The sequence below is a fragment of the Choloepus didactylus genome, chromosome 1, assembly GCF_015220235.1.
Source record: "Choloepus didactylus isolate mChoDid1 chromosome 1, mChoDid1.pri, whole genome shotgun sequence".
Taxonomy (NCBI): Eukaryota; Metazoa; Chordata; class Mammalia; order Pilosa; family Megalonychidae; genus Choloepus; species Choloepus didactylus.
In genome coordinates, this window is record NC_051307.1 from 165,679,087 (window position 1) to 165,706,261 (window position 27,175).

At 38.2% G+C, this 27,175-nt stretch overlaps 2 protein-coding genes and 1 pseudogene across 13 annotated transcripts in view; 1 reads left to right on the top strand and 2 right to left on the bottom strand.

The window, feature by feature from the left end:
* NEK11 (NIMA related kinase 11) overlaps positions 1-12,609 on the bottom strand; it is a 314,565-nt gene extending 301,956 nt beyond the window's left edge. Inside the window, exons 1-2 of one of the 2 annotated variants that reach the window (XM_037844899.1) lie at positions 12,471-12,609; positions 6,398-6,671 (exon numbers count right to left, since the gene is read on the bottom strand). In XM_037844899.1, the coding sequence (XP_037700827.1) occupies positions 6,398-6,567 (170 nt within the window). In that variant the 5' untranslated portion in view covers positions 6,568-6,671; positions 12,471-12,609. The remainder of the gene's footprint in view (positions 1-6,397; positions 6,672-12,470) is intronic. The other variant, XM_037844909.1, reaches the window with a different exon arrangement.
* Positions 12,610-12,731: 122 nt separating this feature from the next.
* On the top strand, positions 12,732-26,629 carry ASTE1 (asteroid homolog 1). 11 transcript variants are annotated; one of them, XR_005218210.1, is made up of 6 exons: positions 12,732-14,058; positions 14,398-15,721; positions 20,891-21,101; positions 22,945-23,137; positions 25,734-25,885; positions 26,118-26,258. XR_005218210.1 is itself a non-coding variant. In XM_037844939.1 (6 exons), exons 2-6 carry the CDS (start codon positions 14,508-14,510, stop codon positions 26,446-26,448), a joined length of 1,857 nt encoding a protein of 618 aa, XP_037700867.1. In that variant the 5' UTR covers positions 12,732-14,058; positions 14,398-14,507; the 3' UTR covers positions 26,449-26,629. The 11 variants fall into 11 exon arrangements, 10 of the variants coding, with proteins under 10 accessions (XP_037700867.1, XP_037700861.1, XP_037700862.1 ...); XM_037844939.1 differs by lacking the exon at positions 25,734-25,885 and having other exon boundaries at positions 14,398-14,559; positions 14,652-15,721; positions 26,118-26,629; XM_037844933.1 differs by lacking the exon at positions 25,734-25,885 and having other exon boundaries at positions 12,732-13,287; positions 13,926-14,058; positions 26,118-26,629.
* On the bottom strand, positions 24,283-25,502 carry LOC119541235 (annotated as a pseudogene).
* Positions 26,630-27,175: the final 546 nt, after the last annotated feature.

Consider the following 27,175-nt stretch of genomic DNA (forward strand, 5'->3'; position numbering starts at 1 on the left):
GGTGAATAGCACATGGAATGCCCATCACTGCTGAGTGATTGAAACTCAGTTCTTCATTAGCTTTCCAGGGTTTTACCATAGGGAAAAGGATATCCTAAAACAACTATTATAGCAAATCTCTGAGGATGCTGAAAGGTACAATTAATAGTTTTTTACTTCTACTTTACACAGGCAAGTTGTTCCAGAACCTAAATATCCAACATGAGGGAGCTGATATTAAAGCCACCTAGGCATTTAAAATGATGCTTTTAAAAAGTGTTTTAATAATATGGGAAAATACTTATATTTTAGTGCTTCAAAAAAAAAGATGCAAAATTTTATGTACGCTTGGTCTGAACCTCTCTTAAACAATGTTTAGGGCCTTAAACATTGGAACAGTTCCCCCACCCTTTGTCCAGTAGCAGCAGCAGAACCTGGGAACTTCCGAGAAATGCAAATGCTCAGCCCTCAACCCAGACCTACTGAATCAGAAACTCTGGAAGAGGAAGCCGGAGATCTATGTTTTAACAAACTCTCCGGAGGATCCTGATGCCCACTAAAGAGTGAAAAACATTGGCTACTTCTTAATCATTCTTCGGCTTCAGCTGAAACGGCAGAGTCTCAGGGAATCTTCCCTCACTGAACACCATTCTGCCAGCTCAGATGGGTCTCTCTACTGTAAACATTCACAGCAACCAAGACACTTCTTTCACAGTAGTTATCACAGCTTGTGATCACCTACTTTTATGATTATAAAATTAGTGTTTTTCTCTCCAAATCCAGATATTCTTAACCCTAGCTGCACACAGGAATCATCTGAAGCTTTCAAAAACCCAGATGCCTAGACCACACCCCAGGCCAATTAAACAGAATCATTTGTGTGTGACTCAAGCTTCTATGTTTTTAAATACTGATTTCACTCTTCTGCCGAGGTTGAGAACCACTGTACCAGACACCAAGCCCCTTGTGGAATAAGTGGCCAGTAAATCGTAGTTGAATGAATATGTGATTTTTAATGTTAAGGGTTTTTTCTTTTAATTCTTTTGACTCATGCACATACTACACAATTCCAAATGTACAAGAAGTATTTGGTAAAAATTAAGTCTCCTTCCTTCCCAATCCCCGCAGCTCTTAGGCAACCACTGAGACCATGCCTTATGTTTCCTTAAAAGACTGAGTATTTGTGAATGCATATAGAAAAGAAGTTGGATGGCACAATTATTATTTTTCTGCTTCTTTATGCATTCCTGTACTTTTTGTAAAACATATACACATTACTTTCAATATTGGAAAAGGAGGTCTCTAAGGATAACTGTATGTATGTGCATCCAGAACTACTCGGGAGAAAAGGGTACAGGATTTGAGGGTTTACAGAAAATGGTCACTTGGAATGATGTTCTCTATTTTGAGGAAGAAACCCTTTATCTGGCTTAAGTGAATGATTATTGAATTACTCCACCTGCTTTGTATTTTCACTTCTGATTAGGTAGTCCTCTTCTCCAGAACTTACAGAAACCATTGGGAGGGTACATGAGAACGAGATACTGTTCATTCTAGGCCCTAAATAATTGACAATCATGGTTTATAGATCCATCTTGTCTGCATTTAGTTAGCGTAAGCCCCCACCAAGACTAACCATCTCTAGATATATAGTAAGAACATGAAAGCCTGGGACTTGGATTCAAACGTGGTGACTCAACCATGGTTCTTCCTTCAAAGGCCTTGACCTTCTTTGACCTCATCCTCATTGGTGATTTTTATCTCAACAAAACACTTTGGAACTGGGCTATAAGTTGGAGACGCCTTCAGGAGAGACTAGGGTATGGAGAGCTATTCAACTTTATCATAATGGACCCAGACTGTTGTGTTGGTTTTTTAAATTTCTCTTTTATGATTTTTCACCTCCCTTACTCTTCAGCTCTAAGATCCCTCCCCTTTGATGTCAATGTAGCTAACTCTAACAGGAACTCTTGGTTCCCTCTCCTCTATTTTGTTTCCATGGCTGGATGGAGAATTAGTTTATTCTAAAATCTACTCTGAGACAGGCCCAAGAGCTTTCCTCAGAGGCAAGCGCTTGGTCTCAGTGTGTGCGCTTAAGAACATTTCTTTAAAGACTTGGAAGCTTTTCCTATTTAACTCTTTATCCTTGTCCCAGGTTACAGGCATTTGAGAGCAGGGAGAAATGACTTCTGGAGAAATGAAGAATTTCTATGTTTATCATAAAACATTATTTAGGCAAAGGCCAAGATCTGGGAGCACACTTAAGGGGGAAAATGTTTGGATATTTATATAGCCAGGACGAGGGGAAACCAGACGATGACCATGTGCAGCTAGAAAGGGAGCAAGGCAGTGGCCACTCCAACAATTCTAGAGCTACCTGCCACACAGATGGTTAAGCATTGTCTTGTACTGTTTGCTAATTGTTTTATGAATATTAATTCTGTCTCTCTTCCAGACTGGAAGCTCCTAGGGGCCAGGGCTCATCTATTGTTTGTTTCCTCCCTCGTGCTGCACCCAAAGCAAAGGTTTAATAATCAAGTATTAGTTGACAGACTAAAAGTGAGTACAGCAGAAAATCAACTCCACACAAAGTCACACTGTATCCTAAGTGTGGTGATGCACAAAAATCATTAAAACCAGGATTCTATGCTGATAATATGAATGTTAAAATTAGTTGTAATTATGTTATGACCATGATTTAATTACAAGTTTAATCATGTTTTAGAGTAAGCCTATTTTAACATCTTTTCTCTTTTATCATTACATGCACTATGCAGAGGGCCAAAGTAATTTCTTAGCTCATAAAAATCTTTTCTGTTTGCCAAAGAAAAAAAATTAACAAAAATAGAATATCATGAATAAAACCAGAAACTATCATTTTGTTTTCTGAAAATGACTTATTATATCCATTACGCCAGTTTCTATAATGATGAAAGAAAATATTCCCCAAGACTTTTTTTATGAATTTCATGAAGTATATTATACTAAAGGACAAACCTCTACCTCATTTATTATGAGACCATTACCCATTTTAACAGTTCAATTTTATTCTAGTGCGATAAGTAAAAAAAGGAATGCCAGATATTTATCCCAAAAAGAAAACTCTCTCCAAACATGCACTAATCAAGTGGAATGTCGGTAGTTTTTTCCCCACAGCTAATGTGGAGAGTCAATAAAAATTTAAAGGAACATGGTATTTACACTGTAATTACAGTTCACAGCAAAATGATACGCAAAATGTCAATGGAAGAGTGGTGCCCTCAAGTGGCATAATGAAAAATTGCAAGACTGGTGGAAAAGTTGGAAGCATCGTGTACAGTGGTTCAATTTCATCAAGTTCTTTGGTTAAATATGGAAGTATATAGTATATTAACATAGACTTCAAAGAGGCTAGTAATAAGTGCCTTACAGACCAGCTCTGACCCATGGTCTACCCCAAGCCACTCATTTAACATTGACACCAAAGGAGAATCTGTTATGTAAGGGTGTGATGAACCTTCCTTATCTCAAAAGGTTGGGGAGTTTGCCTGCAAAACAATGAAGGGAGTCAGAGCTCCTCTGATCTATTAAGGGAAGAGCATTCATAACATTATAGAAATCTTTTAAGAAAGTATTCATCTTTCGTCCACCTCTGATATTAACCAATTCCCTATATTTATGACCTACTTATGACATAAAGTACAATTTAAAACCTTAACTAAATTACTTAGACAACAGGAGGTGTGAATTAATGTGCTTTGCTTGCAAATGGGAGGTTCAACTGACAACCCTCTGGAGGAAAAATATCTAAAAGAAAAATATGAGTTAATTCCCTACCTCTGTAGGTGAATTAAACATAACAATAACTGATGAGTTGATTTCTCACACAACTAAAAGGTCAACATTCTAAGGACCAATTTCTTTTGGACAACCCTAGAAATTTAAAAGAATGGATTATAATAGACATTAAAACTTCAGGAAATATCCCTGAATAAGTTTTTAAAATCACATGCCTGGTATCAAACTGTTTTGGGAGATTTTTCTCTCTTAAAAGTGGAATGCAAAACCTTCATTTAGTAGAGTGTTCTGACTGCAGTTATTGGATAGTGGTTAACTGAAGTTTTATTAGGCTCCCTTTAATTATTCCTTTAAATTGCATTGTTTATAAATAAGATGAATCTTTGACCATTACTGTGTGATAATTAGGTGTAAGGCAATGTGATAGCTACATCTATACGTAAACAAATAGTTATCTTATTTAACCCTAATTACAATCCTATGATCCTAGGAGGTATCATTATACCCATTTTACAGAAGAGAAAACTGAAGCTCAGATTGGAAACCTACATAATTTTAACCTCACAGTTAAGAATAGACATGGCTTTACGCCTCAACCTGTCCACATCCAAAGGTCCTATAGTCTTAATTGTGATACTGTGCCGCCTTCCTTTAAGTATTCTGGAATTTTGTGAGCAGCCATATTTGTACCCTTCCTGATCTTAGCAGAGAGTTACAAAATCAAACATCTGCAAGGGTAGGCAGGTAGCAGAAAAGTGTGATGCAGGTAGGTTTAAGAGTCAGGGAGAAGGGGTAAGAATGTTGCTAACTGGAGAAGACAGGGTCTGTCTAAAGTGGGCAGCCGCTCGCTACCCAGCTCCAGCCCACTGTGACCAAATATGCACCAATGTTATCAAATTGATTTTTTCTAAGAGAAGATAGAAAGCTCAATATTTTTGAGAGCTGTCCATTTTTAAATATTGTAAAATAATTGAGAATAAAAAAGAAACACTGAGAAGGCCAAACAAAATCATCTGAAGGCTGAGGCCAGTCTGTAATACATTTTAGAGATTCTGATTCCTTTCTGAGAGGTTCTAGATGAGACCTCTTGGTGCCAAAAGATTTGTCAATTATCCTCATTCCTGGATTCATTCCCCACACCTAGGCTTCATTTGCCAGCTTCAGCATTAGTTACATGTTTCACAAGTAGTTCAGATATATGAAAGATCACTAATAAACCTCTTCCCAACAAGCTCCATTTTCTGTCATGATCATTCTCAATCTCTATCCCTGTCTTCCACTCCTCTGTCCTTACATACACACACACCACACTCACCCATCATCTCAAGTCTGAAGCTTTCAATTTTGGTATTCATCTTATTTTACATCCCTTTAATAAACTATCTTCCCTCCTGTGAATTCTCTTAAAATTCTTCACATTCCTCATTCATTGAAGAAAATAAAACTGGTTTTTACAGTCCTAGGGCAGATTTAAGTCTTACTCAAGGTTTCTATAAAGATTCTTTAATAATTGTCAGAAATTTATCATCCTGTTCTAAATGGCTGGAAGAGCATCTCTAAGATTTAAAGGAAAAAATCCTTTTTAATAGAAGTCATAATGCATGTTCTAAGGACACCAGAAAAGTGCCAGCCCTGTCACCATTCTTTACCTAGGAATTGACTGAAAATTATGAATTCTAAATAATTACAACTTTAAATAATTCTGGACATAGAGACCATTTGAAAGTTAGATTTTTAAAATAAAGTAATAGCAGTAGTAACATTTACCTTTACAATTTCTATGACATAAAGAAGTCAAAAAGTGTTTTCCACACTAGAAAGGTATTTACACACTAAACCCACCCATAAATATCCAATGGGCAAAAGCTGGAAAAACTTGGGAGTAGTCTAAATACCTCTGAAAAAAAAAAAGAATAAATTATGGGATGAAAATTTGTTTTCTGGGGTTAAGAGCTAATTTCTTGGATCATTATTCCTTCTTCTTTAATCTCTCTTGTGTTTCTGATGTAGAGTTTCTTATCTCTAACAACTAACTTTTCACTGCATGAAATTCAAAAAACTAAGATAAAAATCAAGGTTTATTCTTATTTGTTAGAGACATACTATCAAATAGTATTAAGAGGTTTCCTCTAATATGAATATCTTCTCTACTTTGAAAATCTATAGAATCCAATCAAAATCAAAGGAAAGGAGGTGACAAGAGGGTCATCAATGTAAGCTAATTTTAATTGGGAGCATCTGTTTGGCTTAAATATCTAATTTGAGGGCTTTCCTACTACAGACTTTGAAAATTTCCTTATAGTTTCACAAAAAGTCAAAGAATTAATACCATATTTCCTTTGGTGGACCTTATTCACCTCAAATGTGAATTACCATTTACTTGCATTTAATAACATTGCTAAAACTGCAGTCATTATAATCTACCCCATTTTCCTTCTCTAGGCCATTTGGATACTTTATTCACCTGCTGAAATGCCTTAAAAAACCTCATCTGAAGAGATCAACTGGAGCTTTTTTAACTTTTATGATATCCTTGCTTAATGCAAAGAGCAAAGTGCACAGCACTTCATGTTCTTATCAGCTAAGAGCCCCCAAATACCAAGCAGCCAACTCAAGATTTGTAGGAAGTACTTCTACTTACAATTCCTCTCCTGGTTTGGCTTTCTTGTCTGAAACCAGATAGACAGTTCCAAAACTTCCACTGCCAAGTTTCTGCTTGAGTTCATATCTTCTGGCAATCAAGCTCTTGGGGTAAATGGAAACAGCTGTCGATCTACTCACACACTTAGCAGCCTCTTGGAATTTCAACATTGCTCCAAACAACAGAGAACTAGTTTATTCCTTTAAGGAAACTTAACATTCACATTTCCTAAGAGATGGTCAAATTCATCCAAGTAGTGTTCTGAGGTCAATGCCTTGAAGATGAAAAGTCCAGAGATTAGATATGATGAATATGGAAATCTTACTAACAAAAATGGATTGCATGTACAATCCACCATGATTGGTGGTTTGAATGACACTGTATTAATTCAGTTTAACAACTTGAGAGAAAAATGTTTACAAGGTAGAGATAGTTCAGATTCCAATAGAAGGCATTCTTTGACAGAAAGTGAGCTTTCCTTTGAACATTCATATTTGGCAAAACCAAATCTGTTAACTTTTCCCCAAAGTTCGGGGATGTATAACTGTATTTACAATCAACAATCTGTTTATTTGTTTAAGATCTATAATCTACTTTTCAAGAAACCCAAATACAAGATCATTATCACTTCTTTAAATCTACACATTTGCATTAACTTTTTTGTAAAGCTCTCTTCCCACTTTATAAAATGTCTGTTTTGATTCACAAATAGTAAGTTAGGATTGAACCAGAAATTAACATGATGCTGGTTCCTCTAGATTTTTTTTTCTGTAGACTTTAAAACATGATTTTTGCATTTGTTAGAATAGATGTGAGGAAGAAAGAGAATTGGAGTGAATTTTTCTCCTATTCTAAGCAAATTTTGATCTTGTTTTTGAAGTTTCTATTATATACATTGTGCATAGAGTAATCTCCCTGGATTGGAAACACTGTCACAAGCAGTTCAAACCCAAAACTGTATCTACTGTCAGATGAATATATATGTGTCACAGGTAAGTCTGTAATTCCTCAAGGAGCTATGAAATGCAGGGCAGCATTATGAAAGGCAAGACTTTCATAAGAGTATGTGCACAGTAAAATCACTTTTATTTCATTGAAATGTAAAATCTTTTGATAGAAATCAGGAAAATTAAGTTTTTGTTTTAAAACTATATGAAAACATATGACTCGGGCAAGATGGCAGCTTAGAGAGGAGTGGAAGCTAAGTAGTCCCCCTGGAACAACTACAAAAAACCAGAAACAACTAGTAAATAATCCAGAATAACTGCAGGGGGACAAACGAGACCATCCACTCATCATACACCAAACTGAATTGGGAGGAATGCCCGAGAACACAGCATAAAATCTGTAAGTAAAACCTGCGGATCCAAGTCGTGAGACCCCCTCCCCCATAGCCTGAGCTGCAAAGCCTCGTGGTGCCAGAGAGAAGCTCTCTCCCAGCAAGCGAATACAGCTCAGCTGAGCTCCAACTGGGGTTTTAAGTAGCGAGTGTGAACTGCTCACTACAGGTACACAGCCCCAAAAAACAGACAGAGGCTTTGGGTGACGACTGACCTGGGAGAGCCGGAGGGTCGCCTTGGACTGGGTCTGAAGGGGACTATCTGTTTCTTTTTTGGCTCAGTGGAGAAAGCCCCAGTCATTTTTAGTTTCCAGGGCTGTGACTCGGGGAAGGGTGGAGACACCACAAGCAGAGAGAGAGAGACCATTGAAATGCTAATGACCTCCACCTGAGGGGTCTGTCTTCTCTAGGAGGAAAGGGGTGGGGCCCTTTCCATTCAGAACCAGACCCCAGAGCCTGGGGGAACACGGCCATACCTCCTCACACCAGTCAAGAATTATAGGCTAACAGGCGCCACCTGCTGGGCAGAAAAGCACAGTGACCCAAGGCATCAAAGGGTGGAGCAATTTTCTAAGACACACCCGCAGGGAAACCAGATACTGAATATTTCTTCCCTCTGGGACCTGAGCCTATTCTGGTCTGGGAAAACCTGATTTGGATAACCAAGGAAACCATGCCTAGACAACAGAAAATTACAACCTACACTAAGAAAAACAAAGTTATGGCCCAGTCAAAGGAACAAATGTACACTTCAACTGAGATACAGGAATTTAAACAACTAATGCTAAATCAATTCAAAAAGTTTAGAGAAGATATTGCAAAAGAGATAGAGGCTGTAAAGGAAGCACTGGACATGTATACGGCAGAAATCAAAAGTTCAAAAAACCTACTAGTAGATTCTACGGAAAGGAAAGGCACAACACAAGAGACGAAAGACACAATGGAAACATACAACAGCAGATCTCAAGAGGCAGAAGAAAACACTCAGGAACTGGAGAACAAAACACCTGAAAGCCTACATGCAAAGGAGCAGATGGAGAAAAGAATGAAAAAATATGAGCAACGTCTCCGGGAACTCAAGGATGAAACAAAGTACAATAATGTACGTATCATTGGTGTCCCAGAAGGAGAAGAGAAGGGAAAGGGGGCAGAAGCAATAATAGAGGAAATAATTAATGAAAATTTCCCATCTCTTATGAAAGACATAAAATTACAGATCCAAGAAGCACAGCGTACTCCAAACAGAAGAGATATGAATAGGCCTACGCCAAGACAGTTAATAATCAGATTATCAAATGTCAAAGACAAAGAGAGAATCCTGAAAGCAGCAAGAGAAAAGCAATCCATTACATACAAAGGAAGCTTAATAAGACTATGTGCGGATCTCTCAGCAGAAACCATGAAAGCAAGAAGGAAGTGGTGTGATATATTTAAGATACTGAAAGAGAAAAACCACCAACGAAGAATCCTATATCCAGCAAAGCTGTCCTTCAAATATGAGGGAGAGATCAAAATATTTTCTGACAAACAGACAATGAGAGACTTTGTGAACAAGACACCTGCCCTACAGGAAATACTAAAGGGAGCACTACAGGGTGATAGAAGACAGGAGTGTGTGGTTTGGAACACAATTTTGGGAGATGGTAGCACAACAATGTAAGTACACTGAACAAAGGTAACTATGAATACGGTTGAGAGAGGAAGGTGGGGAGCATGTGAGACACCACAAGAAAGGAGGAAAGATAAAGACTGGGACTGTGTAACTTGATGAAATCTAGAGTATTCAACAATTGTGATAAAATGTACAAATATGTTCTTTTACGAGGGAGAACAAGCAAATGTCAACCTTGCAAGGTGTTAAAAATGGGGAGGCATTGGGGGAGGGATGCAATCAGCATAAACTAGAGACTGTAACTAATAGAATCATTGTATTATGCTTCCTTTAATGTAACAAAGGTGATATACCAAGGTGAATGCAGGTAAGAGGGGGGGATAGGGGAGGCATGTTAGACACTTGACACTGGTGGTATTGTCTGATTCTTTATTCTACTTTGATTTAAGTTTATTTTTCCTTTTGCTGCTTCCTAGCTGTCATTTTTTTTTTTTTCCTCTTTCTTTTGCCTCTCTACCTTCTTTGACTCTCCCTCCTGCCTTGTGGAAGAAATGTAGATGCTCTAATATAGATAGTGGTGAAGGTGGTGAACACATAAATGTATGACCATGCAGAAAACCATCGATTATTTACTTGGGATGGAATGTATGATGAGTGAACAAAACCATATTAAAAAAAATGGGTTGATGACAAAACCTCGAGGGCAATATACTGAGTGAAATAAGCCAGACGCATTAGGACAATTATTGCAGGGTCTCACTGATAGGAACTAATTACAATATGTAAACTCATAGACATGAAATATAAGGTACCGAGATATAGGACTAGGCTTAAGAATGGGGAGTGGTTGCTTAGTATGAGCAGAATGTTCAATTAGGATGAACTTAAATATTTGGAAATGAACAGGGGTGTTGGTAGCAAGACGTGAGAATAACTAACAGCGCCGAATGGTGTGTGAATGAGGTGGAAAGGGGAAGCTCAGAGTCATATATGTCACCAGAAGGAAAGTTGGAGGTCAAAAGATGGGAATGTATAAAACTGAATCCTATGGTGGGCAATGTCCATGATCAACTGTACAAATACTAGAAATCACTTCATGAACCAGAACAAATGTATGATGATACAATTAGAAGTTAATAATAGAGGGGCATATAGGGAAGAACTATATACCTATTACAAACTATATACTACAGTTAGTAGTATTTCAACATTTTTTCATAAACAGTAACAAACGTACTATAGCAATACTAGGAGTCAACAATTGAGGGGGGTTGGTTAGGGATAGGGGAGGATTAGAGTTTCCTTTTCTTTTTTTCTTTTTTCATCTTTCACTTTATTTCTTGTCTGGAGTAATGAAAAGTTTCTAAAAATTGAACAAAAATTAAGTGTGATGGATGCACAGCTGTATGAGGGTACCCAGGAGCAAGTGATTGTACACTTTGGATCTTTGGATAATTGTATGATATCTGAACAATCTCAATAAAAATGAAAAAAATAAAAATAAAAATAAAAATTGGAAATCAAAAGTAAAAAAAAAAGTGGGGAATAAAGAATGCTAGATATGTATCTTAAAAAAAAAAACTATATGAAAACATGATTTTAAATTGAAGACTGTCTATACCTTGGAATCAGATTTTCTTATTTAATATTTCCAAAGCTATAAGACAAAAACCTTTGTTTATGATAATAAAACAAGTCAGCACATGGCCAACAGGCTTCACATGGTGGTGGCAATCAACCACAAAACCCACCAGGCCAGGTGAAAACAGTCCTTAAAATAGAACATAAGTAAAGGCCCATTTACAGCATTTTCCTTCTTGAAGTAATCATCAGTTAAGCTTCATCAAATGCCAGTGAGAAGGAGACTAATAACCAGTTCTTTTTTTTTAGTCACCTGAGTAAACTATGTGTTCATGACAATCCTAAAACAACATTAGCATTGGCTGGAACTTCAGAGCTGGAGCCCATACCTCCAAAAAACTCAAAGAAATAAAAAATTATATGGGATTACCAAGATTACAGAAAATAAAATGATAGTGAAACCTTCTGCTGACAAAACAACTGGAGAGCAGACCTCCAAATGTGCTTTTTGTTTGCTTCTTTCATTCACATAAAAGTGATGCATTTGGCTAAATTAAACTATTCAAAAAAGTGTATGGACTCACAGCCGTTTTCAACTGAAAAGGGGCCTGGAGATCACTTAGTAATTCTCCTTATACTAGAAATGAAATTAATGTCCCCATTTAGTAAAGGACAGAATTAGGACAGTCTAACTCAGTTCTCCTGAGAAGTTCCACTTATCCAGTGGCTTCTATTAGTAAATTAAAATTAAAACCCAGCAGGGCTTAAGAAATCTGGCCCGGGCCACAGAGGACTTTGGGACTAAGTTCCCTTCTGCCCAACCTCACAGATCCAGCCCTGCCCCCTTCCCATTCCACCATTAGTCTCCTCTGTGCTCCCAAAGGGTTATCGGAAAATGTATCGCACCTCCTCTCCCCTACTCCAACAAGAGCTCTGAATGAACTTGAGCAACGGGAGCAAACCCGCTGCCTGGCATATAGTAGGTGTTCAAGAAACTTTGTTATGGCAAATAGGTGTCCAGTAGATTAACAACCGCCCAAGTTTCAAAAAAAAAAAAAAAAAAAAAGCAAAGGATAGCTGAATGGTAACTGAGAGAAAAGCGCAGAGATCAAAACCTTCCCTAATCAGACCCTTAGGGGTGAAACTGATGTGGTTGAGAGCAAAAGAAAAGGGAAAGGGAGTGCTTGCTTCAGGCTAAAGCCGAGTTGTTCTCTTCCATGGTAATAGTAAACACGAGGAAGCAGATCCGAGACCAAGTTCTGCTACAATAGTAGTTTAACCTTAAAAAGGTAAACTGTAAACTCAAGGAAACTTTTTTAAAAATTTACATTTTCGCCTAGAGGATTAACGCATATCGAGGGGGCACCAGCAACACTTATTATCTGTAGAACGCAGCAGGAGTCGAGAGAAGTAAGGAGGCCTCGGAGATGTCGGGGCCAGAGATGGGAAAGGGACGCGGTCACGCAGCCGGGGTGACTTGAAATCATCACCATCCCGGGAGCTGGGGAACCCGACACCCTAAGGAGCGTCGTTCGCATTACCTTTCCCGGTCCTGGGCGGAGAAGGGGCGACGCCGGGGCATGCCCAGAACCCCGCCTAGAACTGGGGAGGCGTCAACGTAGGGGAAGCGGCACCTGCCAAGCCCGGGGACCACCGGCGGGCTATGGTTGTTTGGAACCGTCACCAGGGAGACGGCGTGGGGCATGCTGGGAAGTCGGGGCGTAGCGGTGGAGCGTGAGTCACCGACGCGGAAGTGTCCTCTGAGCAAGTGGGCGGGAGTAAGAAGCAGGCGAGGAGGGACAAGCTTCCGTAACCAGAGAGCAGCCATTTCGGAACATGCTTTTCAGCTTTCCTTGTCTATCTCGCGCCTCCAGGACAAAGAGCACCTTCCTGGCTGACACGAACTGGCGCCACCAGCTTCACGACTCCCCGGAACCGGGTTTCCCAGTGACGTCATACCGCGAGGCTTCCGGTTCCCGCTCTTGGGTTTGGAGTTTCGCGGGCTAAGGTTTCCAGTCCTCTCTCGGACCTCTAGGTTTCTGATGGAGGGGCTGGGCCTTTGGGAGGACGGAGCAGGTGGGATCTACGGCTGGACTGGATGGCGGCCTGTGAGGACAGGCGTTGTGTGGTGTATGAGATCTTATATCAAACCTTATCTGTGCCTTTCCCGTATTCAGCGCCCATTTGTTGAACAACTACTCTGTGGAAGTTTGTCCTAATTGTTTCAGGATGCCTCAACAGGGTCTCTGCTTGCGAGGGACTTTACAAGACAAACTGGTATAGAAATAAGTACTATACAGTATAACGTGCTGAGATAGAGACAAGGCCGGGACGGGTGAGCTGAGTCGGGTGCAAAATGTAAGCAGATACCAAAAATCTCAGTAAACAAGATAAATAGATTTTAATGCAGTGATTTGTAAAAATAAAAATGCAAAAATTCCATGATTGACAAAATGTCATGATTTTAAATAAAAACAGGATAGGTGACAGTGTGGCTAAGACATATTGGATCCTGAGGCAAAGGGAAAAATCAGTAATACTGATCCTGTGAATAGTTAACCAAATGGAGAAGGGAGTAATGATTCTGGCAGATAACTGGGCCACATATGCAAAGACAAGAAGATGAAAAGAGCCCCTAGTTGAGTGAAACTGGAGAGTTGGGTTCCTGGAGACATGGAACAGTTTTCCTCACTAAAACTATGCCAATTAAGAGAAGTCCAAAACCAAAGGCCTGAAAGATGTTCCCAGATTCTGATTAGCAATAAAAAAGAAAAACTAGATCCATATCATTGCCCTTATACTCTTTAGTTAGCAGAAGCCCAATGCTTTCTGATTACGAGATTGATGAAGATACTGATTTTTAGCTTAGGACTTTTTATTTTGATCTTTCAAAACAAATATTCTGTTATGTAAGATGGTGACTAACTTAGTATTAAAATCAAGTCCTCAGAAGAACTATACTGGTATGTCAGTAATGGACTTTGGTTTTTGTTTAGAATCAGCAGCAGCCTCCACTGCTATCCAAGTGTCAAACCCCATGAAACCATTATATTTGTGCCTTGTAACACACGGGGAAAACAAGAGAGAATGAAAAACGGGCTCAGCTAGCTGTGTTGCCTGAAGATATAGGTAAGAATTCAAAGATGCTGACACCTAATATGTTCTATCTAAAAGAACACTTCATATCCTTTGCTGTCAGTTTAATAGTTCTGGAAGCAACGACTTTGTGCCCCATAACTAGCATCAATTGAAAATATGTTTTATGGTTTGGGGTAGATATGAACCTTATTCTGGCTTTATCAGTATCATTTGCAAACATAGTTGGCTGATTTGGAGAAATGTAATCTGAAGACAGTAGAGAACAATACTGTGATTTTCAAAAATTCGGGCTGTTACAACAAAGTAGTGTTACATAGGTTGAGAAAATGTAACTAGAAAACATTTCTATTGTTCTGTTGCTTTAAACAGGCAATTCTTCAGACTCATCATGGGTATCCGAGGACTCATGAGTTTTGTGGACGATCATAGTAATGAGTTCTTCACTGATTTGAAGTTGCGGGACACAAAAATTATCATAGATGGCTATGCTCTTTTCCACCGGCTTTGCTTCAATTCAAACTTGGAACTCCGGTATGGTGGGGACTATGATTCTTTTACAGACATTGTACAAAAGTTCTTTGAATCACTGTTTGCTTGTAATATATGTCCATATGTTATATTAGATGGAGGATGTGACATTTCAGATAAAAAACTTACAACTTTAAAGGATCGAGCCAGAGAGAAGATTCAGATGGCCCATTCCCTGTCTGTTGGTGGGGCTGGATATGTGTGTCCCTTACTTATAAGGGAAGTGTTTATACAGGTTTTGATCAAGTTGCAGGTATGTTTTGTCCAGTGCTTTTCGGAAGCAGATCGGGACATTATGACACTTGCTAATCATTGGAATTGTCCAGTGTTGTCTTCAGATAGTGACTTTTGCATTTTTGACTTGAAAGCTGGGTTTTGCCCATTGAATGGCTTTCAGTGGAGAAATGTGAACACTGTTAAGGGCACACAAGACTCTTATATCCCTGCCAGATGTTTTTCTCTTGATGCGTTCTGTCATCACTTCAGCAATATGAACAAAGCTTTACTACCTCTCTTTGCGGTGCTCTGTGGAAATGACCATATCAATCTGCCCATCATGGAGACATTCTTAAGCCAAGTACGTCTTCCTCTTGGAGGTACCATTGCCAAGGGTAGGAGACACCACCGAGTCCTGGGACTTCTGAACTGGTTATCTCAGTTTGCTGACCCTTCTGAAGCGCTAGATAATGTTCTGAAATATCTCCCAAAAAAGGATCGAGACAACGTTAAGGAACTTCTCTGCTGTTCCATGGAAGAATACCAGCAGTCCCAGGTGCAGCTGCAGGACTTTTTCCAGTATGGTACTTATGTCTGTCCAGATGCCTTGAATCTGGGCTTGCCAGAATGGGTACTAGTGGCTTTGGCCAGAGGCCAGCTATCTCCTTTCATCAGTGATGCTTTGGTGCTACGGCGCACCATTCTTCACACACAGGTGGAAAACATGCAGCAACCCAATGCCCACAGAATATCTCAGCCCATCCGGCAAATCATCTATGGCCTTCTTCTGAATGCTAATGCACATCTGGAAAACATGCCCTGGAGTGCATCACTTCCTTGTCCTCTAGCTTTCAGTGAAGTAGAAAGGATTAATAAAAATATCAAAACATCAATTGTTGATGCAGTCGAACTGCCCAAGGATCATTCTGACTTAAGCAAATTAACTGAAGTAAGTATTTGTAATACTAATGAAATCGTTGTAAAGCACTTTACAGGTTATAGCGTGCGTCAGGTATGTTATCTCGCTAACTTAACAAAGGGAGGTTGGTTGCTCTGTTACCCCCATTTCATAAAAGTAGTAGAATTCGAGTAAATTGTCTTGCATAACGTCAGAGCCAGTGTGTCAGTGATAGGACTCAAAACTAGATCTTAAGTTCCAAATCTGCCATTTCCACTCTACTTCAGTAATCTGCATTATCTTTGCAGTTGTCACTACTGCTCTGTTGATAATAGCTATCAATAGAATGGGGTTATATGGCTAAAAAAGGAAAAAAGGAAAAAATTCTCAGCTGCTAAAATAGAAGTATTTATAAAGGCATTGATATAGGCATAACTAACATCTCAGACTGCATCGGATTTCAGTTAACAAAATTAGTACTGATGCTTGGGTCTAATTGTTTATTTTTATTGATGGAGATCTTTTTGCAGGCTTTTAGGTTTGTAGCATCATGGTGATCTGCTTAGTTTGATACTGAAAGCATGACTCTTAGCCTAACTCAATGTTTTCTTAAACCTGAGTAAAACTCAGACCAATCCCTTTTTCAAGGGGAAGAAAAAATCTCATGCATAATCCCAGTGTTGACTTTATTTTAAATAATATTACATAAATATATCAAAAATTACAAATAGATGTGAAACTGCTTTTTAATTGTGATTGTGATAACACAATTAAATTTACAAATTAAATACAGATAAACTCTCAAAACCAATTGCACTGCCCATCAGAGACCTTCTTAGATTCAATAAAATATTCAGACTCATGAAGCTCTCAGGCCACTTTTACTGCCAGTCTACTCAGGATACAAGTACTCGGCAAGCACAACTTCCCAACGGGGTTGAATCAGGTTTTCCTTTTTTGTGTGAGTCCTTACAGCAGTCTGTAGCCATCTACCGCCATTCTCAACCAGGGGTGATTTTGCACCCCTGGGACACATTTAGCACTGTCTGGAGACATTTTTGATTGCACAACTGAGGTGAGGGTTACTACTGGCACCTGGCAGGTAGAGGCTAAGGATGCTGCTAAATATCCTATAATGTGCAGGACAGCTCCCCCAGAACAAAGAACCATTCCACCCAAAATGTCAGTAGTGCCTGGGCTGAGAAACTCTGACCTACACAGCTGAAGGGGAACTAGTCTCTTTAGCTTTCCGCATTAGTGACAGAGTTAGGCATAAACAAACTCAATGGGGTCTGGTGGATGCAAGAGCCTCCCTGACAACAGAGAGTGACTGCTAACAGGTATAGCATTGGAATGAGGAAAATTTTGGAATTAGTGGTGATGATCGCATATGCTAACCGTTTAAAAAACCGCTGAATTGCTGCACTTTAAAAGGGTGAATTTTATGATATGTGGATTATATCTCAATTGAAGATTTAAAAGAAAAGCCTCATTCTCCCCAGGATCCAGTCTTTCTTGTAACAATTCTGCAGAAATAGCTTCTATTCCACAGAAATAGGTCCTATGGCAAGGGACATACCTAACTACAAGAGTCCCTGCATTCAAGAAAGCCCAAAGATGTAGTATTCCCATCAGATGTTTATAATTAATTTATAGTTCAAGTCTAGATGCAAGTTTACAAGTCATTTTTTTCATGCTTAGTCATGCAACTGACCATCTGCCTTTATCAGGTTTCCAGGGACACAGAGCTAGAAAGTTAAGCATAGGTCAAATTCTCAAACAGAATGATTTTAACACTTTACCCACACCAAGAAAAGTCAAAATTAGCATCATTCTAAAGGATATTTTGCTGAAACTAAATTTCTACTTACAATATAAATGGTGCTGTGTTGGAGGGTTCCCCTGCCCTTTTTATAGAAATAATGAAATTCACATATTTTAATTGTACAATTTAATGAGTTTTGACATACGTATACATCCCTGAATCCATCCCATAATTAAAATGATGAACATATTCATATCTTCCAAAATTTCTTTGTGCCCCTTTGCAATTCATTCCTCCCTCAGTATATATATATATAGATAAGTATAGATGATTACATAGCTCAGATTTTCACAAACTCAACACATCATTAAATGACACCTAGGTGAAGAATCATTGACCACACCCTAGCTTTCCCTAGTGTCCATCTCGTCATCTTCTCTGCCGCCCCTGCCCCCAGTTGTAATCAGTACCCTAACCTCTAACATAGAATAGTTGTGACTGTTACTATATTTTAAAAAAACAAAATCATACAGTATGGATTCTTTTATTCGATGTTTGTGAGGTTTATCCATATCATTGTGATCCATTATAGATCATGCATTATTATATTGTGGGAATATACTGCAATTGGTTTTCCATTTTACAGCTGATGGGCATTTGGGTAGTTTCCAGTTTGGGCTATTATGAATAGTGTTTCTATGAACATTGTAGTACACATCATTTAGTAAAAATATGGGCACACTTCTATCACATATTTAACTAGGAATGGAATTGCTGGGTCATAGGTTATGCATATGTTCAGCTTAGAAGATACATACCAAATGGTCTTGTAAAAGTGGTTGTACCAATTAATATTCCTACCAGCAGCCTTTGACAGTTCTGTTTATACTCTTGCCAACACTTAGTATTTTCTATCTTTTTAAAATTTTAGCTATTCTGGTGGTTGTGTACTAGTATCATTTTAACCAGTGTGTATGTAGTGTTTTTAATTTGTGTTTCTTTGATGACTTATTTGAATACCTTTTCATCTGTTCATTGAAGGCCATTTGGATGTGTAACGTTTCTAAAGTCTTTTGCCTATATTTCTAGTGTTATCTTTTTCTTGTTGATTTCTGTATATGAGTCCTTTTTCAAATAACATGTTTTGAGAAGAGCCTCTCCCATTCTGTGGGTTGTCTTTCAATCTTCAGTATCTTTTGATGCATAGAAGTTAATAGGAACTAATTTAAATTTTTATTGTTTATAATTATCACTTTTGTGATGTAGATCACATTTAGATCTATAATTATCTAAAATTGATTCATTTGTAGTGTGACATGGGGATCAGGTCACTTTTCCCCCATCTGGAACTCCAGTTGAATCAGTGAGTGTAGCATGCTCATTTTATCCCTTGCTAAGTGGAGAGAACTCAGTGTCTCACCACTTACCTATATTCAAAGTAGGGTGAAATCGTACTTCACTCTCTGTGCTGTGGTATCATTTGGCTTTCCTTTGGCATGAATTTATCAATTCTGTATTTTGCCTGGTCCTGTTACTCTAATTAGCCAATATTTCTAAATGGTACCAGGCACAAATGTGACTCCAAACACAAAAGCAGGTTTTAGTATGGAAACCTTGTGACAATACTTACTCACAAGTTCCCACAGTAACCACATGGGGTGGGGTTTCATTTGGGTTCTGTTGGTTGCAATGGACAGAGCACAACTCAAGCTAATGAAAAGAAAAGGGAGATTAACTGTAAGAAGACATGGAAGTGGATTGTTCTTGAGAGGCCAGGCAGTTCCAAGGACCATTCTGTCTCTGGATGTGACTGGCTGTGGCAGCTTCCCCTGCACGTTTGTACTTTCGCTCCCTGTGGGGGGAAGGGAAAAGGAGTGTCAGGTGGGATAAAAGCTCAACAGCTGCACTGTGAGCTTGAGTTCCCCTTTTAGAAGGGGCTGAGGACTGGTGGATTCTGTGAAGCGACTTGTGCGACTCAGTCAGTATAGTACCCATTTCTCCAGATGATCATCAGATGGTAGAGAAGCCTGGACACTTGCCCAAGGCTGTAGTTGGTGAGGGGCAGAACATCTCTGAGTCAAAGCCCAGACTCTGCTTTATTCATGGAAGTTGTAACTTGCCTCTAGAATTCAAGAATTTTAAGCAGTATGTGGCAGAAGTAATATATAGTCTTAAATTTTCTTGGTATATTTTTTGTACCAGTTTAGAAGAGTATAAAGAATAGTTTTTGTTTCACTTTAAGTAGTTAATGCTACTTCCAGTGGGGGTAATTGATTATACTGCAGAGCACTTAGTCTATTTCTAATTTTAAAATGTTTATCACAATATTAAATTATTTTAGAAATCTAGAAATCATTGTACTATTCAATGATCTCTGCAGTATTACTGATGATGAAACAATTTGTCAGTTTTGACACAATATGTGTTTTATTTCAGGCTAATCTCTCTATTCTATTAACAACATTTAATAACTACCAGGTGCTGAGAAATGTGCCAGACTGTCTCATCTTCCAGAATTAAGAAGAAAGCTAAGAAATCTTTTTCTAGTTGTATGCAGATACTAGGAATACAATTTTTTTTTCCTCTTAAAATTTGATTGTAAAGGTCTCATGAAAGTGACTTTTTAATACTGATTTCTTTACCTGTAAGAATATGTGACCTGTAAAATCCTTTATGGTCCTGAAATTCTAAAGATTCTTTAAAGTAAAATTGTTTCAACATAAAGCCTAAAGTTCTCATAGCTGTTTATTTCTTAACTTTCATTTTATTTCAAGTGTACTACAGAATATAGAGCATTAAGATGAGTGGCATGTTATTGAAAGCACAATACAGGTAGTCTTTAAAATATTTTGATCTCCTTGACTACCCTAACCTACAAGTGGCCACACTTGGACAAGCCCTATGTGGATTAACAACATTCAAGCTGGGACAGGACACGAGACAGCACCCAAACAAATACAGGGTTCTTTGCTGTGTCACAAAAGGTGTATATAAACAAGTAAGTCTTCATCTGGAGGTGATCAGTGATGGCTTCGTGGAGAAGCTGGGGCCTAAGTACTCACTGGCAAGTAGGGGGTAGGGTTTCCAGGAGGTATCTTTGTTTCTCCAAACAGCACCTGGGCTGCTAGTTAAAATGCAGATTCCTAGGCTCACCGCAAACTTACTGAATAAAAATATAGGAGATGGGGCCTGAGGGTTTGAATTTTTAACAAGCTTTCTAGCTGATGTCCTACATGGAGAGGATGGAGTGACATAAGCAAAGGTCCTGTAGCTGGAGCAGACAGTATACCCATTCAGTCAATATATATTAATGTTTTGACTGTTGCTGTTTTTTCCCCACAGGAAAATTAAGTTTAACAGCTGGCACACCAGTTTCATTTACATGAAATCTCTTTAAGCTAGGAAAAAAAAATGCTGTTCCCCAAAGTAACCTGCAGGATGTTTGGTATTTTCAGCTCTCCTTGGTTAGGCGACAGATGCTTCTGTTAGAAACCCTGAAGGTGACACAGACCGTCCTGGACCCAATCCCTTCTTCATTGAAGTTGCCTGTGGCTGTCAGTTGCTACTGGTTGCAGCACACAGAGGCCAAGGCAAAGTTGCATCATCTACAAGCCTTATTGCTGGGGATGCTGATGGGGCCCCTGCATGCCATAATCAACATCCCTGGTAGGTATCTGGGGATTCCTGTTATCTGCATATACTTGAAGAGGTAAACAAACAAAAAACATTCCACTGCTATCAGTTATATTGTAGCTTCTTAGTGAAGACATCAAAATATAGTTTGTTCAGTGCTAAATTTTCTTGGGCACTTCCCATGTGACAGGCTCAGTGTTGGAAGGCTTGACTCCAGGGATACAGCAGTGAAGATGAGGCACTGGTACTGTCTAATTCCATCTGCTTTGGGTCACCTAATGTTTGACTTTGAAGTGTTTGACTGATGCATCTGCCAGTTCATTTTGTTGTCCATGTTCCTTATCCCCTCAACAATACAGCAGCAACACTGTTACTAGAAACTTACTTAATATTACTCATTGCTGAAAGTTCTGAATACCTACAACCACAAACATTCACATTTGTACTATTTAACTAATCTGTTTCTTTCTGCCGTTGTTTCAGTTAGTATGAAGTAGTGATGATAGAAATCGTTTTTTCTCTTTGTACTTATAGACATATATATTAAGGCAGTTTCATCTGCATTTAATTATGAGGTGAATAAATGTTGATGCATTGGAACACTTTAATTCTCCAGTGGAATTATTCTCTTTAAAAGATTATGAATGCTATAGCATTTTATTTAAATATGTATAATAGTTACCACATTCTGGAACAGTACTATTTAATATGGTGGCCATTAGCAATATGTGATTAAATTTAAATTAATTAAAATTAAATAAAATTAAAACTTCTCATTTACATCAGCCATATTTCAAGTGCTCAGTAGCCACACATGGCTAGAGGCTACTGTATTGGACAGGGCAAATATAGAATATTTCTATCATCACAGAAAGTAATATTGGACAGTACTGGTCTAGACTTTACTCTTTTAAAGAATACAGTTAAATGAAAGAATGAAAAGGTGGACTCCAAGACACTGTAAGTATTAGGGCTCAAGTGTAAGAGTAGCTGTCAGAGGGAGTGTTGTTATATGACAGCCAACTTGATGTAAAACAAACCAGTTAAGCCCCACTACTGTTTTAAGACACAAGTTTAAGCTGTTTCCTCTCATTGAATAAAAAAAATACAATAAAAAAAAAAAATCTCAGAGCCCAAACCTATTAAGTTTTTGTATGAGTTCAACAGAAGATACATGTGAAGTTTCTTTTGGGCAGTGTGGACCCTGCACCCAGGCAGGCTCAGTGCCTTGCTGTTCACTAATTAGTACAAGTTTGGCCTCCTTTTTACTATTTTCAGTTTGATCCTGATGTCAGTTTGTGTGCTTCTGCTCAAATAAACCTGCAGAACTTTGTAGCTGAACACAGAACTTATTTCCTAGAGTTGCTTCTACCACTTGAAGAAGCTGATCATTCACTAAATTCAAAGTTATGCTTTACTTTTCCTTACATATCATATGCTTTGAACACAATGGCTGTTTCTTTAAAACAAATGCACTCTAACATGGGGGTTTTCATGAAAGGAAGTTTAGTGAACAGGAACAGTAAGAAAGTGATATTTAATAGTAATTTGTATTTTTCATAGACACAGATTTAAGATTTGGAGAGTTCAGCTGTAGATGTGTTTAGGTAGCAGATCAGTGAAAGAGGTCTTATTTCAAAGAAAAAAAATATATGGAGCTCAGTAAAATCATTAAAAAGGTTATCAGTATAAATATTTCAGTTTATACATCAAGGTTTTTACTTTGAAGTTAAAATAATATAATAGACAAAAGAGAAGCATTTTAGCTCTTTACACTAATTTTCGTCTTTGTAAAAGTTGTAGTATTATATGTGGAGAAAATTACAAGCTGATACAGTGTTTTGGAAATACTGCTCTTGGGTTTTTCTTTATCTAGATAAAGATCTGCGGGAAGATGGTGCTAAGATGCTGTATGAAGAGTTCCACAGAGTGAAGGAGCAGACACGGCCAAACACGAGATTGAATTTAGACACAGCTCACATCTTTTGTCAGTGGCAGTGCTGTCTCCAGATGGGGATATATCTCAATCAGCTGCTGTCCACTCCTTTCCCAGAGCCAGATCTAACTCGGTAAACACCGCAGGAAACCTTAGGTCACAAGAAGTAAATACTTATATTTATATTTGAAGGAAAAGAGTTACTTTTTATAATTAATCTTATTGTTATAAGATCCTGAATCACTGTTCTAGCTGAAGAGCTGGGAACAGGAAAAATATTAAAGTATCATATTATTTCCATTAATCAAAGTTTCCATGATTAGAGCCAGTAAAACAATTTAGAAAAAATGAGTTCCTTTTCTGAGGGACAAAAAGGAGACAGCTCTTGGTAGGATAAAATTCATCCCCACTTCCTTCAGGTTTTTACTAAAATGCCACCTTAGAGAGGCTCTCCCTGACCACCCTAGAAATTATTACTGTCTAGCTCCCATCGCTCTAATTTCATTACTCAATTGTGCTTTTTCTGTTGCACTTATTACCACCTGGCATATTTATTTATTCATTCAAACATTTAAGAGTCTCCTCTGTGCTAGGGATATAGTGAACAAAACAAAACAAATCTCTGCTCTCATGGAGATTTCATTCTAGTGAGATGACTATTAGACATCTAAGTGAACTTTATCCAGGGTTTTGGCTTTGCCAGGCAAGTATTATAAAGGGAGAAGAGGCAAGGGAGTAGAGCCTGTAAGTCGGAGTGGTTACAATGTTTGGCTATGGAGATTTTTTCTCTTTTGTAATTTTAATGGAAGCAATGCTATTCATTTTTTAGTTCTCATATAAGCACCAAATTTTAATATCTAAGTCAAAGTTTTAAAAAGAAACACTATCAAGAACTTTCCTTAGGAACAAAACAATGATGTTTGTTCTTCGTAACATCCAAATTGAAGGTCTACCAAAACTAAAACACCCATAAAGAAATAGAGAGTAACAAAAATTACATTCTAGATGTTCAGTGCATTCAGCAGCCTTTGCTGGTTTGCCCAATCATCCTTAAGGTGGCTTTCAAAAAATAACACCCCAGGCTCATCAAAATATACATTTTCCATTTTTTAAAAATTAAAAATAGTAATTAAAAATATTTTAAGGAATTCACAATCAATTGCCTGACTCATTTCTGTCATCTACAGCATACAAGATTAGGATGGCTATTGGGAGAACACATGATTAGGTAATATCGATCTTCCAAACAGTGTAAAACGCTCAAAATTCCACGTATGAAGGGAAACAGCAGTTCCCCTGTGTAAAATATTTCCCTTACTGTTTTAATAATTTAATTGAAAGGTCAAATATCATGTGGAATCTTCTTTCAGAGACATGGAGATTGGAACAGCTATCAAATCATTAATCATGTAATCAAACTTTCTCCCTTCTTTGGCATACTTCCTCAGTACTGGGATACAGTCTTCTAATAGAACCTGAGAACATTCTCCTTTAAGATGATCTAAGATGTCACTTTTGCATTTATTTCTTACTCCCATCAATCATCATTTGGTCAGTCTCTACCATAGTGACCATCTTTGGTTTCAGTTTGACTATAAAATGAGAACATCTTTGCCACTGTAATCTTTACTTCTGCCCATGATGGCCTGGGTACATGCTAAATAACTCTCCCTCAAATTAACATCCCCACTAAGGATGAGAATATTTCCAAATTGCTTTGAGTGCAGAATTTTAATTTTCTGATAAGTGAGTCTTCATCACACACCACTTCATCTAGGTCATATTCAACCAGGTGCCAATCAGCAGTGGGCCAGTAGTTCGATGGCCCCTCCTCAAACTATGGGTGGTAATTGCTTTAGTCTCCCATTACTGTCCTGACTCATTTCTTTCATTCTTTCTTCTGCTTTATTCAGAAGACTGTTCTTTGCTTTTTGCATCATTGTCATAACTCTGAAGGTCCAGTAACACCAATCCATGTAGGTAAATTCTGAAATCAGCAAAGCTGCCGTTTTTGTTTGTGTAGGTTGCTAAATAGTTGTGGTCTTATCAGGTGCACACTGACCATCATTCCCTGCTCCTGGAAAATGGGCTAGAGAGGGCTTTAAGAATGGTTTCACTGTCTGCTTTGGTGCTGAGTGTGAAGTTGAGGGTGCTGTGCCATGCTGATACCATGTATGGTGTAGTGAGACCCTGTGCCATGCCTGGGGGAGGCAACTGCAGGAGACTGGGGGAAGCACAGCATGCCAGACTGTGACCCTGACCATGGAGTTTTAAGTTGGGTTAAGGCAAAAAGAAATGATAGTGATAGTGATAGTGTGGGCAAGTGAAAAAGTGGTAGGATCAGTGGATTTTCTGTCTTGGTGATTGTCCATTCAGGAGTGAAAAGGATAAAAGGGGAAAGGTTAGAAAACAGAATATTTGAGTTTGTCACATTTTTGTCAGTCTTTCTCCACAAGAATGTAGGCTCTATGAGGGCAGGGAATTGTCTGTTTTATTTACTATTATAGCCCCCAGGGCCTAGCATAAATAATCAAGTATTTGTTGACTGAATGCGTGATCAATATATCGTGATATGACTTTAAATAGGGATCAAGGTGAAAAGCTTTTCTAGCTTTTTAAAAATGTGTTTCTAAATGTATCTCTGGGCTTCATAGCTGATGTCCACCCTAGAGCCCTGGGATTTATTACTCTTTAACCTATAGATTTATTCCTTTCATTTAATAATTTAGGTCACTCTTGACTGGATCCTCTCTGGTTTCTACAAATCCCTTTACAACAAACCAGGAAGAACAAGACTAATAATGATTTCAGCAGGAGGACTGTTCTTGTATCTCTGCATTACCAAGTCTTTTAAAATGATGACTGTACATTGATTTTTAAGGTACCAGTTGATCAGCTCTGGCTAGAAGACATATATATTAAATCTGTGCCATCCAGTTAATCCTATGTTGTATTTGTGAAGTTGTTGTTTAGTCCAAGAAAATGACCTTACAAATGATCCCATCAAGAGCTCTAGCGTTTAGATGCATTTGGTTAAGCCATGTTAATGATAGCTGTCCCAGTACATTGAACCTATGCTTTAACCACACACTTTTTTTTCTCTCTTTGAACAGACTGTATAGTGGAAGCCTGGTGCACGGACTATGCCAACAGCTGCTGACGTCAACTTCTGTAGAAAGGCTCCTGAGCATATGTCCTGAGGCAAAGCAGCTTTATGAACACCTATTCAATGCCCTGAGATCATATGTCCCTCCTGAATCATTCTTACCAAAGGGTAAATCAAATTCAAAAAAAAAAAAGCAGAAGAAACGAGGTACCAACTGGTGGAAGAACAGAGTGGGAACTACCTCAGACAACAGGTTTTGTCATGAGGGAAGCAATCGGTTTGGGCTGTTAATGGTTGAAAACTTGGAGGAACATATTGAGGCCTCTGAGCATGAATAAGCTTAACCTGCAACCAAATATATAATTCTGATTTAAATTTTTCCTGTTACTTCCCTCCAGACAATTAACTTTCTTCTTTGGGACTAACCTGTTAAGGGATAAACATTGCAATTGGGAATCTTTGAACTCCATGTGTTTTGTATTCTACTTTTATTAAATACAACCTGATTTTTAAAACTTCTATATTTTGTCTTAACTTACCAAGTTCCATATAAGTAAGTTAATAATATTCTATAATCTGAATTGCTATGTTTTCAAAAAAGAGCAGGAGTCCCACTTCAATTATTTCTTAAAAGTAGAAGCTGGCTTATTATCATTTCAAAAACATTTTTAAAAGGTTTCCACTTTTGGCCATGGAAGATCAAGTGAGGATCCCAGACAGAAAACTGTATACTGAGAGCAAGAATTTAGAGTAAATAAGACCACAGCAGGGCTGATGAGCAATTGGGGGACACTCAGGTTTTAAGGCAGAAGTTGAATTGTAATGGGCCCAGCAAAGTTAGAAACTAGCCTAAGGGGATAGATCTGGAGAAGGAAGGAGGAACTACTGAGAAGAAATGAAAATATTAGAGATATATGTAGTGATAACTGTAGACTCTAGACCCTTTTTCTTATTGCAGGTCTTGACCCATTAATGGGATGTGAAATTAGTAAGTCATAACCAACATTTTTTAAATGAAAAAAAAAAGGAAAACATCAGATATGCATTATCATGAATTATACTGTT